The sequence below is a fragment of the Arvicola amphibius genome, chromosome 5 (assembly GCF_903992535.2).
Source record: "Arvicola amphibius chromosome 5, mArvAmp1.2, whole genome shotgun sequence".
NCBI classification, from domain to species: domain Eukaryota; kingdom Metazoa; phylum Chordata; class Mammalia; order Rodentia; family Cricetidae; genus Arvicola; species Arvicola amphibius.
In genome coordinates, this window is record NC_052051.1 from 26629707 (window position 1) to 26645507 (window position 15801).

General features: G+C 52.0%; 1 protein-coding gene across 1 annotated transcript; it reads left to right on the top strand.

Annotated features, from left to right (window-relative positions):
• Window positions 1-417: 417 nt before the first annotated feature.
• Window positions 418-15511, top strand: Bpifb3 (BPI fold containing family B member 3). Its single transcript, XM_042055188.1, has 15 exons — window positions 418-529; window positions 1463-1619; window positions 3131-3235; window positions 3538-3678; window positions 4793-4856; window positions 6551-6611; window positions 7438-7529; window positions 7654-7833; window positions 10235-10288; window positions 11690-11860; window positions 12341-12408; window positions 13478-13520; window positions 14282-14345; window positions 14742-14818; window positions 15482-15511. Exons 1-15 carry the CDS (start codon window positions 418-420, stop codon window positions 15509-15511), a joined length of 1419 nt encoding a protein of 472 aa, XP_041911122.1.
• The last annotated feature ends 290 nt before the right edge of the window (window positions 15512-15801 follow it).

Here is a 15801-nt window from a genome sequence, read left to right on the forward strand (position 1 = left end):
CTCTTGTAGACCAGGCTGGCCTCGAACTCACAGAGATCCGCCTGCCTCTGCCTCCTGAGTATCGGGATTAAAGGCGTGCGCCACCGCCGCCCAGCTCACATGACAACTTTTAAGCTGCATGGATTCAGATTGGTCCTGTTGGTGGTTAGCTCTTGGTTGAGTTCTCTCTAATTTCTGGGCCTCAATTTCCCCCCACCCCTGCAAAAAGGGATCCAATGCAGGCCTCGGAAGCTGTGCTGGGCAGTGCAATGCTTCCTCTATGCGCTGGCTGGATAGGGCAGGAATAAAGGCACCCTGGCTGTCCAGGAAGGAAGGAGGGCTACAGAGCAGCGGCGACAGTGATGGAGAGCAAGAGGGGACAAGCTGGGCGTATGGAACTGGTAAAGTCTTTCCCCCAACCCAGGTGTGCAGCTGACAATGCTGGGTGCGTACACCCTGCTTCTGCTGTGGGGCCTGGCCACTCCGAGCCTGGGCTTGCTGGAGACAGTTGGCACACTTGCTCGGATCGACAAAGATGAACTGGGCAAAGGTGAGCCAGGGGCAGGTAGGCAGACTGGGAGGGACCCCTCTGCAATTGTCTGCATCAGAGACAGACATTCGAGCTGAGGCTCTCAGTGCTCAGCTGGCACTTTCCGCTATATTCTGTGGGGCTCCCGGAGGAGCCAGCAGCACACCCGCTGACTTGGATTTGCTCTCCAACTTCTCCAGTGGCCACTGATGCCCCTTCCTCTGAGCAGAGAACTGGACTCTGTGGAGTTGCCTGGACCTGGGGACAGGCATGGAGAAGGGACTGACTGGGTCATATCTCCATCTCATGTCTTTGGGGTGACCACCTCAGGGACAATGCAGGGTTACCCCAGTGGGGTTTTTCCACCCTTCCCTTCCCATAGTTTCAGAGCCAGGCTGTGGACCTCAAGGCTGGGGTGGCTCCTGCACTGCCATCAGTCCCTGGGTCTACTCTCCAGTCCAGTTGCAGGGTAGCCCTGGGTCCACTCTCCAGTCTGGTTGCAGGGTAGCCCTGGGTCCACTCTCCAGTCCGGTTGCAGGGTAGCCCTGGGTCTACTCTCCAGTCTGGTTGCAGGGTAGCCCTGGGTCCTTTCTCCAGTCCGGTTGCAGGGTAGCCCTGGGTCTATTCTCCAGTCTGGTTGCAAGGTAGCCCTGGGATCTGGAGCTGACTTTAACTCCAGGTCCTCACATTACATTTGCTCTGACACTGGGCAAGTGTCTGCCCCCTTTGTCCTTTTGTCTGTCTCAGATGAATGGATTGTCAGGGGATGTGTTCATTTATTCCTGGCACTTCCTGGGTACCATGAGTGGGGCCAGTGGGAGGAGTTCCTACCCCTTGAAAGTGACCTGTCAATCCTAGTGGAAACAGCTAAAAGGAAAAGGCAGCGGCCTCGGTCCTGGTCCTCAGTGTGGAAGAAGAGTTCATTGATCTTCCTCCTTCCCACCCTCTCTGCAGCCATCCAGAACTCGCTGGTTGGGGGCCCTATTCTACAAAATGTGCTGGGAACTGTGACATCAGTGAACCAGGGCCTCCTGGGCGCAGGCGGGTTGCTTGGAGGAGGCGGTCTGCTGAGCTACGGGGGCATCTTCAGTCTTGTGGAGGAACTCTCAGGGTGAGGCGGCAGGGCTCTGCGGGGTTCTGCAGGAAGGCTTGCCCCCCGCTGGCTGCTGGGAGGAACTATGGTCATTGGTAGGCGGTGGGTGATCGTGGCGCAGGAAGGGGAATAATGACTGTGAGCCTGGCAGGGCGTGAACAGCCTCTTGCCATTGGCACTCAAGGACTGGGGCTGGAGACAATTGTAGTCACTTGCTGTGTGACCCTGGGAAGGTTGGTAACCATCTGGATCCTTTCCTCATCTCTTTTGGGAGTCTGCTCAGAAGACCCTGGCCCTGCTGAGCTCCTCCTCATCCCCTGTACTCCTCAGGATCTCTCGAGGACACTCACTCTGTACACACCACACATCTTGCTGGTTTGTCTTTGTCACCATAGCAGATTATAAAACCAAGGAAGGGAAGAATTCTCCTCTGGGCTGTTCATTGGAATGCCCTCACCCTATAAACAGGGTGTCGTGATAATTTTAGGATGAAGGAAATAGCAGATGGTTAATATGTTTAGCAGGATAGTCACCAGCAGGGGTTTCTAGGTGACCCTAAGGACTGCCTGTAAGTTGGTCTACTAAGTACAGAGATGGGACAAGTGTCAACTCCCTCCACAGGTGAGCACGTGGAAGCCCCACAGGGAAGGAAGGTCCTTGCTGTGCTCACTCAGGGGTAGAGAGGACTCTGTGTGTGACTGCAGCCCACACTGCTTACCCATAGCTGGAGTGAGTCAGGGTAGTCACTCAGTTGAGGAGCACGGGCTTGTGATGGCAGAGGAGATGGGGGCCTGGTCCCCATGTAGCACCCACATCTACTAAGGGGACTGGTGATGTCTGATAGCATTGAGCTTCATTGAGTCACTCTGAGATAGACCTTGTCAATGCCCGGGTTTTATACACACAGACACTGATCCGCAACAGCATATGACACTTCCATAGTCACAGGTAGCCACAGAGCAGGGGTGTGAAGCGTCCTGGTTGGATACCATAATGTCAGGATAGCATTAATATGTATGCAGCAGGCCAAATAGAACCATACATTCAGTGAGCACGCAATAAATGCTATCACTATGATTAGGTTCCACATCTCTGCGGACCTCCCTGACTGAATGAGTCTCACATTGTCCTTGCTTTAAGGAGCCGTAGAATGTGCCAAAGCCTGATCTGACAGGGCTATAAGCTGCAGGCTGAGAACCAGGAAGGAGGACTTCCTAGAGGAGGGGATGTCTGACTGAAATCAGGAGGCCAGGAGGACTCAGCTAGCTGGAAGAGGACGCTAAAGAGAGTCGGGAATGAGTGCTCCAGACAAGAATAGTGAGAATGAGCTGCAAGGATAATAAAAAATCCCATGTAGGGTGTTCCCTATATGGGACCCTGTGTCACAGGCTGCCAAATAGGATGGGCCTCCAACTGTGATGCTGGGGTTACACTGCTGAGCATGGATCATACTTGGAATCTGCCGGTCAGGTTCTCCCTGGCCTGGCGGCGTATGCAGGAGCGAGCAGCCCACTCCACTCCTTCTCCAGGCTGAAGATAGAGGAAATTACTCTGCCCAAAGTGTCCCTCAAGCTGCTGCCGGGGTTTGGGGTGCAGCTGAGCCTGCACACCAAGGTTAGCCTGCATGGCTCTGGGTGAGTGTGCTTCTGGGAGCCCCTATCCACTATACTCCCCCTCCCATTTCCTCTACCTTACTTCCTCCCCAAGGGACTCCCATTCTGCTTCTCTTGGGCCCCATTCTATTCCCTTCCCCTAGAGAACCCCACCTCATTGATGATCCTTGGGCTTCCATGGTGTTTCCCAGGCCCTCTTCCACTGCCTGAGGTGGGGCGAGGGGTGTGCCGATTCCTTGCCATCCAGACCCAGGGATGGAGTGGGCATGATGAGATGGGGAAGGTCTGGGAGGCAGGCCATATTCATTTTGGGAGTTTTGCAGTCCCCTGGTGGGCCTCCTACAGCTGGCTGCAGAGGTGAATGTGTCCTCGAAGGTGGCACTGGGTATGAGCCCACGGGGGACACCCATCCTGGTCCTTAAGCGCTGCAACACACTCCTGGGCCACATCAGTCTGATGTCAGGGTGAGTCTTTGGCTTGTACGCATCAGCATGGGATGCCTGTCTCCCAGCTCTGCCTGAGAATGTCATGCTGCCCTGCCAGGGTTTGTCCCAGACAGGAGAACCAAGTCATAGCTCACAACACACCTAGTCCAGAGTGATGTCCTCCTGTTTCTAGGGTCCACTCAGGGATCCCTGCCCCCAAGAATCTCTGTCTCTGCTCTCAGCATGTAAGAGCCTCAGCTTTGACTCTGACTTGTGTGATTCTGGATCCATTGCTCCGTGTCAGGGCCTCAGTGTCTCCTGTGTGCATCTGCAAACACCGCCATAGCTACCTCTTTCTGCAGGGCACCCACTCACCTGCCCATATTCATGATCAGCCTCACTCCAGGGAGAGAGCAGAGCCCACATAGGGCAAAGGGCCTGCCCAAGCTCTCACACACAGATGAGGCAGGCAGGGAAGCTGGTCTCTGACCACCGCACTGCTCTCCCCTGGCCCATTCCTCCTCTGCCTCCCTGGCACTGTCTTCATCCTAGGCCAAGTCCCAGCTCCTTGACCTTGCTGGCTTAGTTTTAGCTCCAGCAAAGGATGGGGTTCCTCTGTAAAGGCTTTAACAAGGGTGGGGGCTTTGGGCTCCTTAAATTCTAGCATCTGCACTGGAGGTGGTAAGCTCAGGGTACTGCTGCTGTCTTGGAATGTGACTTTGTGGAGCTATGACCCTGTACCCCCATGATCTCCAAACAGGCCTGAATCCAACCAATATTCTCAGGCCATCTTCCTGTTCATTCATTCATTCATTCATTCATTCATTCATTCATGTTTATTGAGCCCCAGTGCTAAGCCAGGTTCTGCTGCCCATGCAAATAACTCTTGCCTACACCTGTTGGATGAAACCTGGGGTCAGACACTTCCAGAGCACTTGTGAGGGATCCTCTCTAATCCTGCAGTGGCGTAGGATAGGGTGGGGCTGTCTATCCAGGGAAGCTAAAGCCTTGGATGGACCAAGGTAAGGCAGGGCCAGGGCTTAAACACAGGTCCCTAAAGCCCCAGCCAACCTCACGAAAGGAAGAGACAGGAGAAAGGCAGAGGCCCTGGCCCATTTGCCCTGACCTCCACCTTCACGCCTCCTCCATCCAGGCTGCTGCCCACACCGATCTTTGGACTTGTAGAACAGACTCTCTGCAAAGTGCTGCCTGGCCTGGTGAGTGTGCCTCACCCGCTGCCCAGGCTACCAAGGGCAGATAGCTGCCATCGCTAAGACACCTAAGAACTGTGTGGATGGAGTGGACAGTCTGCCCTGGACTGAAGAAAGCCGAGTAGCCATGGGAGGGGCGAATACAGCTCCGGTGGACTCAAGGAGGTTCACCCTGGGCTCTGGGGCCAAGCGTGGGCTCCTGGTGCTGTGCTCTGGCAGCACTTCCTTCCTTCCTTCCTTCCTTCCTTCCTTCCTTCCTTCCTTCCTTTCTCTCTCTCTTTCCTTCCTTCCTTCCTTCCTTCCTTCCTTCCTTCCTTCCTTCCTTCCTTCCTTTCTTTTTCTCTCTCTTTCTTTCCTTCCTTCCTTCCTTCCTTCCTTTCTTTCTTTCTTTCTTTCTTTCTTTCTTTTTCTCTCTCTTTCTTTCTCTTCCTTCCTTCCTTCCTTCTTTGCTTTCTCTTTCTCTCTCTCTCTCTTTCTTTCTTTTTCTTTTTTGTAACATATTTTAAATTGTTTTTATTGAGCTATATATTTTTCTCTGAGCCCCTCCTTTCCTTCCCTTCCCCCTTCTACCCTCTCCCCTGATCCCCACACTCCCGATTTACTCAGAAGATCTTTTTTTACTTCCCATGTAGATTAGATCCATGCATGTCTCTCTTAGGGTCCTCTTTGTTGTCTAGGTTCTCTGGGGTTGTGGATTGTAGGCTGATTATTCTTTGCTTTATGTCTAAAAGCCACTTATAAGTGAGAAGATATTATATCTGTCTCTCTGGATCTGGGTTACTTCACTCAATATGATGTTTTCTAGATCCATCCATTTGCCCACAAATTTCAAGATGTCATTTTCCCCGCCGTGTAGTACTCCACTGTGTAAATATACCACATTTTCTTTATCCATTCTTTGGCCGAGGGGCATTTAGGTTGTTTCCAGGTTCTGGCTATGAACATAGTTGAACACATGTCCTTGTGATACGATTGAACATCCTTTGGGTATCTGGCAGCTCTTCCGCCGGAGTCCTTGGTTGTTATTCTGGGTGGTATTGCGCTTTGAGGTCAGTGCTGCACTATGGCTTCTCTGTCTAGTCCTCCTTCCGGCTGCCCAGCGCCACAGGTTACACCAGCTGGCTGCCTGCAGCCATTCTCTTTCCAGTGCTGACCTGGAGCTTGTGCACCAGTCTTGCCTCAACCCCGTCTTAGGTGTCTACCAGTAACTGTGACCTTGGCAGGTAGCTCTTCGTCTCTGACCCCAGCTGTAGACTGAGGTGCTGGGCTGGAGTCTCACTTGGATGGTAAAGTGCTTGCCTGATGCACTCACAGCACAGGGCTCAGTGAGTGGAGGGCAGGGTGTGGTCGGTTTTGTGGATGACAGAGAAGATGAGGTACCCTGGGACTTCTGACCACAGGCCTTCTCTCTCCTGCACTGGGGTGGCAGGATGGAGCTGCAACGGTAGAGGGAGCAGTAGCCACTGTGACATTGCTTTAATGGCCCCTGTAATCTCTACTGCACTCCCAGGAATCTTTAGCACTTTCTAATGGGGTTCATGTAACAAAGATGTGGGATTGTGCTCCCTCCCCGTCTCCTGCCTGTCTTCACACCCTGCTTTGCTTTGAGACTCAGCACCAGTTGGATAGAGGCTGCTGTCTCTTACCCCAAGCAGGATGCACCCTTATCTCTATAATAACTTCTGTCTCCTCCTATACAGCTCTGCCCTGTGGTAGACAGCGTGCTAAGTGTGGTGAACGAACTCTTGGGGGCTACACTGAGTAAGTTGGGGCCCTGCCCCTCCTCTGTGATTCTTTCTCTTGTCTGCTTTCCCTCATCACTGAACAGGTGACCATGGAGGGGAGTGGGGAAGAGGGGACACTTTCTCTTTAGACTGCCCACTCCACTGTGGGGAGATCTCTGGAGAAGGCCTAGGGTGGAGACCTAAGGAAGAGGTGCTAGTGAGGATGTCTAGGGAGAAGCCCAAGTGCCATAGGGTGCAGAGCCTCACAGCAGCCACTTCTGAGATCTCTACCTGCCAGATGCAGACAGAGACACTCACTGAGCACCCAGGCTCTGCAGACAGACAGATACCCACTGAGCATGCAGGGTCTACCACAGACAGACACTCACTGAGCACCCAGGGTCTGCCACAGACAGACAGACACCCACTGAGCACTTGGGACTGAAACAGGAGGCAAAGGTTCTCTGGGGAGAAGGAAGCCTCAGCCCCACAGGGCTTCAGCAAGGCAGCTCCGGTCATGCAGTCCAGTGACTCTATCCTTTTCTGTGGAGTCCTTTGTACTCAGGGAAGTATGAAAAGGAACAGGACAACGTGGCACTCTGGCCACACCTCCATCAGGGAGCCTGGAAAAGAGGCAGGGCAGGCATGGGTCAGTCACAGTAGGCCTAAAATCAGGAACACAGGCTTTGTCACTGTGTGGCCTCAGGCTGTGGACCTCCACTAGCTAGGTGAGATGGGGTGACAGCAGCACCCAATGAGTTCTGGATTAAAGGTTTAAGTATGCAGCAGGTGCTCAATAAATGACAGTGGGACTGTTCCTGGTGGCTGGGTTGAGGTTGTACTGTCTGCCCTCTTCCCTGCAGGCCTGGTGCCTCTTGGGCCTCTGGGGTCTGTGGAGTTCACCCTGGCTACGCTGCCCCTCATCTCTAACCAGTACATCGAACTGGATGTGAACGTGAGTGTCCCGAGACCAAGGCAGTGGGGTTCATGAGGGAGCTGCAGAGGTGGATGGGGGTCATGGGCAAGGCCAGGAGGCTGAGCAGTCACAGATCTTCCTGTCTCCGTCTCCTGCCCCGTAGCCCATCGTGAAGAGCATAGCTGGTGATGTCATTGATTTTCCCAAGCCACGCCTCCCAGTCAAGGTGCCCCCCAAGGATGACCATACCTCCCAAGTGACTGTCCCACTCTACCTCTTCAGCACCGTGTTCGGGCTCCTGCAGACCAACGGTGCCCTTGACCTAGACATCACCCCCGAGATGGTGAGTGGGCTATGGGGATGTTGTGTAGGGACACCTACAGTCAGACATACGCTAGAGTCATTGGCCAAGCATCTTTATTCATCAACCAATAAAAACAACACACACAGAAGGGACCTCCCACATCAAACACCTGCTCCCCGGCCTTGGAAGAGCTGGTGTTGAGCTTTCCTGTGGTCACTCACAGTCTTGCTTAGCCTGTTCTCTGTAAGGGAGGGTTGGGCATGTTTAGAACATACACACTGTTGTCCATGCTGTCCCAGAGGAGGATGTCAATCCTCCATGGCACGTCTGAAACCTTCTAAACTCAGCCCTCCAGAAAGCCACCCCCAGCAGCCAGAACTGGCACAGAGTCAACCTTCCTTCCAGCCTTGTGTCAGATGAACCTTTCCTGAGTGTAAACTATTTTACACTAAAGCAGGGATGACTGGTATCTTATCTGCTTTCTTAAGAAATGGTTTGAGCAGGAGGAGAACAAACAGCTAGGGTTTGACTTCGCCGAAGGCCACTTGCACTTTTGTTCTGGAGCTTCTGGGACCTCCTTGATTATATGCTGGCTCCATTGTCCCAGTGGCTTAGAAGGCCCAGCCTCTAGAAGCCCTGCCAGAGGATTTTTCTTGGTCTCAGCCCTACCTGGAGCAGTGAGCTCTGAACTCCGAGCCTCACATACAGCTTAGATTCGAGGCAAGAGTTTTTGCCTCTCACTTCATACAGCATAGGGAGGAGTCTTCAGGGGACAGAGGGAGGAATCTTTAGCTGTGGATAAGGCAGAGTCTGAAGGAGGGAAATGTGTCTGTTGTGGAATATTTGTTCAGATTGTAAAGATGTGTCTTTGCCAAGGTGCCTTCTAGAGCTAAATAGAGAGCTAAATGGCTAATAGCTAGGCAGGAGGTATAGATGGGACTTCCGGGAGGGGGAAGAGAGGAGGAGTAATGGAGGAGATGCCAGGAGACACAAACAAGTCGGAGGTACAGAATGAAAGAAAGGTAAAAAACCATGTGGTAGAATGTCGATTTAAAAATATGACACACCTTTAAATCCAGCACTCAGGAGGCAGAGGCAGGAGGATCTCTGTGAGTTCAAGGCCAGTCTGGTCTGTAGAGCGAGTTCAGGACATCCAGGATTGTTACACAGAGAAATCCTGTCTTAAAAAACCAAACCAAACCAAACCAAACCAAACCAAACCAAACCAAACCAAACCAAAAGGGGTTAAGATAAGAACTAGTTAGAAACAAGTCTAAGCTATAGGCTGAGCTTTCATATAAGTCTCTGTGTCCTTATTTGGGAATGACAGAATAACAAAAGACACTGGACACCATATGTTGCAAGTCTTTTTCTGTGCTGCCAGCTTCCAAATAACGACACAGAGACTTATTATTAATTATGAAAACTTGGCCTTAGCTTAGGCTTGTTGCACTAGCTCTGATAACTTAAGCTAACTCATTTATTTTTAAGCTGTATTCTCTCACGTGGCTTGTTAGCTCCTTTCTCTCTACTGCTCGAGTTGCTTTCTTCATGTCTGGCTGATGACCCTGCCTGTCTTCCTTTCTGAGTTCTCTGTGTCCCAAGAGTCCTGCCTAACCTCTTCCTGCCTTGCTGTTGTCCATTCAGCTCTTTATTAATCCCATCACAGTGACACATCTTCACATGGTGCAAAGGAATGTTCCACAACATGCCAGTGAGCGACACAGCTGGGGCTGTGAGCATTGTCATGAGAGGTCCTCCCAGAACATGTCTTAGGTTATCACCATCACGGTGTGTTGACTGAGCCAGAGAGTGTGCCTGGAGCCCTGGGGACAGAGTGTGGACAGATCTATTCTGATAGGTGGTTCATGTGGGGTCACTGTTGCTTAGCAACCTATTGCTTAGTGGACCATGATTACCACTGCTTCCTAGCTACCTCAAGGGGAAGAGGCATGGGCCTAATATGCTCACATTCCTAACATTTCAGCTAGAGCTGGTAAGCTTATGTGAACCCCCTGACTTATACAGACCAGAAAGGGTCATATTGATGCGCGATTGCTGGGGTGATGGACAAGAGCACCTGGGGCCAAGCCTGTACCTTCTGATATGGTCTGGGAGCAATGAGAGGGGTCTGATAACAGTTGAACAACTTGGGCTGCCATTAGCCAAGGATAGACCTTGGGCAGAGCTTTAGTATCCCTTGCGTAAAATGAGGGCAGTCTTAGCTCAGCTGCAGGGCTGTTGTGTCGGTTGTGCAAGGGAAGCTGGGAAGAACTCTCTGCACGCATCTGGTGCCTGGTACAGGGTCAGGCTAAGTCATCACTGAATAGGTGGGAGTGTCTGTAGTGAGCAGAGGTGGGAGGGACATACTCCCTGTCTTGCCCATGTGCCCAGGGATTCCTTCCTTCTCCACTAACCTCTTGTTTGCTCTCATGTTCAGGTTCCCAGAAATATCCCGCTGACAACAACCGACCTGGCAGCTTTGGCTCCCAAGGTGAGTGGCCCTCCTAGGAGTTCCCTTAGTGTAACTCTTTCCCCATGAACCTGAATGGATTCCAGAATCTTTCCCAGGGCATCTCTCCAGACACCCACGATTAATACCGAGTCCAAATTCCTACTAAAGTGTGGAGTACTAATGACCATATCCTTTCCTGATAGCACAGCTGACTTAGAAAGGAAAGGATTAGAGAGTCCCAGAAGCCACCTGAGTTCACTAGCCACAGCTGCTCTGGCAGGCATAGAACAGGAGCATCTCCCCAGGCCCCTAATTGCTGTGGTCCTTCCAGCTGCCTTCCTTCTAGTTACTCGGTGGATACCGAGCGGAAGGAAGCACACCGTTAGAGTGTTCTGTGTGTCCCAGCGTCACCTCCACCTTTGAGAAGTGATGGAAATCAGGACAACAGCAGTTTAGAACAGAGGCATACTGTCTCCCCACCCACCGCAGACACCAACATGTTGGAGTCTGAAGGCCAGTGTCCCCAGCCCAGATTTCTGAGTTACTTAATTATTGGCACAGGGAATCATAAGATCCACTCTCAAGGGTCCCCCAGACCTGAAGAGTGGGTCCCCCACTCTTGCTTTTCATTGTCCTAGAGAGACAAAAGAGAAGAGTCATGGAGGTGGAGACAGTGGACATTAGTATATGATATTAGGGCCCAACTTCCCTGTAACTCAGCTGGGCCTGGGCCCGCCACTCTCCAGCTGGGGGAATCAGAAATCATACTGACGTTGACAGGACTACTATCACTTTAGGGATCTTAGAGCAGCAGCAGAGTCCGAGGGGGCTTGGGTAAAGGGACAGAGGATGTGGGTGGCTGCTGGGTTGGGTGTGGAGGACAAGCTCTGTGAGCCCATGGAGGGGGTGGCTCCAGGAAATCTCAGGGAGCAAAGGGGGGCGTGCACCCCTCAGAGTCTCCGGGCTGAAGGGCCGAGGAGGCTCAGAAGAGGAGGGGCCTGGGGTTGGACACTCAGGAGAACCCCTCGAGGGCAGGAGGAAGGAGACTAGGGATTTGTTGCAGAGACAACTGAAAGGGCCCTTGGGTTGCAACAGTTTGTGCGTGTTGTTTTATTTTTGATCCTTGAGCTTGTTATTTAGCCCAGGCTAGCTTTAATTCTTGATTCTTTTGCTTCTGTCTCCCAAGTGCTGGGATTTTAGATGTGTGCCACCGTGCCCAGCTTGCCTGTGCATGCAGTCTGATTCAGTGGCCCCATGGATTAGAGTCTTGCCACCTTGATGGGGCCAGGTGCCTGCTCTCCTAGGTCATCCTGTGACCTTGATGCCAAGCATGGTGCTTCTTGCCTAGTGGGTGGTCAATGTGCTTGCCTGACCGACTGTTTTCGATATTGGGCATCTAAGCTGCCTGGGTGCCCTCTGCCCTTTCCTTGTTTCTCCCAGGCTCTGGGGAAGCTGCCCCCTGGCCAGCCCCTCCTGCTCTCACTGCGGGTGACAAAAGCACCCATGGTCGTGCTGCAGAGCAAGAAGGCCACAGTCTCCATCCCAGTGACCATCCATGTGCGGTCGTCTGTCCCTCAAGGAAGTCCTGTAGCCCTCTTCCAGATGAATGGGGTAAGTGGTTGAGCGGAGAGTGGGGAGCCCCATGTGTTACGCAAGATCCCCCACGTCATCTCTGAACTGAACCTAACTGTTTAGCCAGCTTCTCACCTACCCCTAACCCTTCTCTGGCCCAGTGGGTCCACGCTGTTTCCTTGAGTTCTGGGAGTTGCTCCCTAATGGCCTGACTTAGCTCAGCTGTCTCCTGGGGAATCAGCTGCCTGTTTCAGCCTGCTGGTCCCAGCATGCCTTGTGCTCTTCCTACCCTGCCTGTCTCCTCTGCTATCTTCCTAGGTTTGCTCAAGTGTGCTGGGGAGCCTCTAGCTCCCCCATGGGTTTAGCAGTGGGTGTCTCCCAGAATGCCTGTAGTTCCTGCCACACAGTAGGACCAAAGCAACCCACGGCAGGAATGGTCAGAGGTTCTCCTGACATTCATATGACTGTCCCTATGCCTTGCAGAGTCAGGAAAAATAAATGCCCTTCTCTTCTTCTCAGGTTATGACTCTAAATGCACAGCTGTCTCCATCCACTACCAAGTTGCACATATCCCTGTCCCTGGAACGGTAATGTGGGGGGTCTTATCCCCTCTAGACACAAGAATCAGGGACTGGCTAAAATAGGAGCCACCTGGTGTCAGTGGGCATCACTGAGCTGGGTGTTTAGTGGGTTTGTCTCGCCTTAGGGCCTACAGGGAGGGAACTGGCAATTATTTCAGATCAAGCAGGTAGGGCTCAGAGTAGGTGGCCCTGACTGGCCCCTCCACTGCTCCCTATGCTCAGATACTGCCCCGACAGTGAGCCTGCACCAGGATATAAAGGCTGCACCCTGTGCCCTCAGTCTGATGCTGACCACAGGGACAGGAGCCCCACACTGCTGGCAGGTGCTTCTGCCTCCCATAGACTCCTACCTCAGATTCCTTCTCTCCTGCCCTGTGTTAACTGGGCATCCAGAGAATCCAAACAGCCAAGATGAAGGCGGAAGACTGTTCTCCTCATACTTTCATACACTTCCCAGCACAGTACTTTACAGTTTGTAAAGTGCACTTTGGCTATGATGAAGTCGGTCTGGCCCCTGTCCCAGTGGTAGAAAATTTCCCAGATGCCTTTGAGATTCGCCTGTCCTGAGTCACAGCACCCAGTATGACATCTTTCTGCCTTTTGGCCTCTACAACTTCCTTGTGGTTCCATTGTGGCCCCCCTTAACCAGGCCTGCTACCTGCTCCTCTCTGCCCCCTGGTGGCAGTTCATACCACAGCACTCCAGAGGTGAAGACAGAGGTCTAGGCTCGCCCTGAACAGCACTCCCGTCACTGGTATACGTGACCATTAGTGAGCACCTGCTGGATGTGGACTGGTCCATGTGCAGTATCATACACACAGACATCATCTGGGACCCCCCTCGGAGGGGTTTGAAGCGAGGTCTCAGAAGGGAAGTGAGGGCCTCTCAGTCCATTTCACAGTGAGGAAAACAGAGACCCTGGGCTAAGGCTGGAGAGAGATGAACTAGGCCTGAGTCTTGTTTCCTGTCCCTGGAAGGCCATGATTGGGGTGGTCCAGGGTAAGCTAGGTGAGCAGCCCTCAATAGGAAGTGAGGAGAAGATAGGGCCTCTCATCCTTTCTCTTCTCTCTGCCAGGTTGAGTGTCCAGCTGGCCTCCTCCTTTTCCCAACCTTTTGATGTAAGTCCCTGGGAAGAAGGAACTTGGCACAAGGTGGAGCATTTGGGTGGGGAGTGGTGGCCGAGTCAAGGTCATGGCTGCTTCTGTGTGGGCTCAGCTCCCTCTGATTAGAGCAGAAAAAGAGATAAAGTGTGTTAGTGTTCATGCTTGTGTTTGCCTGTGCACCTGCATTTGTGTGTGCATGCATATGTGTGTGTTTATGTGTGTGCGTGTGTGCAAGTGGCACTGATTATCTTAAGAAGCCAATCCTGTGTTCTTCCAAGGTCTTGGATCGTCACACTTGTAAATATTCAAAGGCTCACAAGTTCCGAAGATCTGGAGTGTTACGCAAAGTTCTAAACCCAGAAAGTTCTAGCATTTCAGAGCCCCAAAGAATCCCGAGGCTCCCTCCTGCTTCTTATAGACTTCTGAGGCTCTGAAATCTCAGGGACAGCCTCAAATTCTAGAATGTTCTGAGGGCTCAAAAACTGTCTAAATCCTAAGATCAGACTTCACACAGTTCTACCGGATCTGGGCACATTCCCTTTTTCCTTTCTCAGGCACACTCACCCTAACCCACAGAATCTTCTAGAATGGAATGTCTTCTAAGATCTCAAGCTAAGGGTGAAACCTGCATTAACCTGAGTCTCTTTTGGTGCTATTGGGTAGACAACCCAGTTCAGAGGACCCATTGCCTTCCAGGAACTGTTTCTTTAGGCTTGCTGGAGGCTTCCAGGCCTCTTGTGTCCCATGAAGTTCTTCCCACACACCCTGTGTTGCAGGCATCCCATCTAGAAGAATGGCTAAGTGATGTGGTCCGGGCCGCCTACATGCAGAGGCTCAACGGTATGACTGAACTCAAGACCGATTTGCTCCTTACTCCCTTGCTTTGAGAATACTGAGGCCAGGGAGATACCAGTGTTTCCCTCATGCAGCAATAACCAGCACTACCATGCTCTACTCTGGGCCTCCAGAGTGATCCTCCCCCTGGGCCCTGCTTACGTGCCCATAGTTACGTGGGAAGTAGTCATATCAACCAGAGATGATCCCTCTAGGAGTTGTGGCTGAAGGGGAACCACAGTGTGATATAGAAAACACAGGTTTCATCTTGTTTTGTTTGGGTATGGTGGGGTAAGTAGGAGTTTGCCAATAAGAAGCTGAGTTCCCATAACAAGAAATGTCTGCCCATCATCAGTGTCTTGGGACACCCCATCTTTGTCTTCACCCATTTTCTCTTCACAGAACACCTGGAGGTTGGAATACCCCTGCCTAAGATTCTCAATGTCAACTTTGCCAATTCAGCAGTAGAAATCATTGAGGTGAGCCTCTCTGTGGCTGTGTTCAGATGACACTCTCTTAGGCTCAGAGGGACATGCTTGACACCTCTGAGAGCATGCCCTGTCTCACCTTCTGACCTGCCTCCTGTGTCATTTCTATATAGCACAGAGAAATACAAACCATGTATATGAGAAATAGCTAATAAATAGCTCATGTATTTCTAACTTTGCCTTCCTTGCTCATGGCAGACATTGTCAATCAATCACAGAGTTCTGTTGAATTATGACATGTCTGACATGAAGAAGGAACCTCAGAATCACAGTTCTTTGGTTTAGCAAATACTTGTTCTGGCCTTCCCTCATCTTGTGCCCATGGCAGGAATGACTAATAGATTGTGACGTCTACCAACACACTTTTTTTTTGGGCTACAAACTTGTTCAAGTCAGCACACTTCTGAGTCTTGGGACAGTTCCAGGAAGTGAGCAGAACAGGGGTTTCTGTACCAGTTTTTAAGCTGAGGATGAAGGCCGAGGGGTGTCAAGGTTATTCAGTATGTCTGATCCAGGAATCTGACCCACACCAGACACGTTCAGCTGCTTACCCCTCATTTAATGCTGGGTCTCAGAGCAGGAGGCAGGCACATGGTGAGGCAGATGCACAGGCCTGGGGCTTGGAGACCTAACTGAGAATTCCTGTTCTTACAGAATGCTGTTGTGCTAACCGTGGCACCGTGAGGCAGCATGGCCACTGCTCTTCCTGTTCACTTCAGAGTCCTGTCTGTCTGCAGTTTCCCTCCCAGTCTCTAGCCTGCATTGGTGACAGTATATGTGCCCCCTGTCCACCCGGGCCCACCTTGCCCTCTGTCCCTGTGGTTCTGCTTGTTTTGGGGTGGGGAACAGCGGGGCAGCCCCAGGTCTGCTTCAGAAAGCACACAGCACCTTGGTTCAGTCGCAGCTTCAATAAACTGATCCTTGGTCTTGTGCTTGCCTGCTGGTTCATTCCCTGATGATGCAGAGGAGCGGTG

Bases quoted from the DNA above. Each gene is read 5' to 3' on its own strand.
- Bpifb3 (XM_042055188.1), top strand. From the start codon at position 418: ATGCTGGGTGCGTACACCCTGCTTCTGCTGTGGGGCCTGGCCACTCCG. The intron at 530-1,462 runs GTGAGCCAGGGG...CCCTCTCTGCAG, and splicing joins CAAAGATGAACTGGGCAAAG to CCATCCAGAACTCGCTGGTT. The intron at 7,530-7,653 runs GTGAGTGTCCCG...CCTGCCCCGTAG, and splicing joins ACATCGAACTGGATGTGAAC to CCCATCGTGAAGAGCATAGC.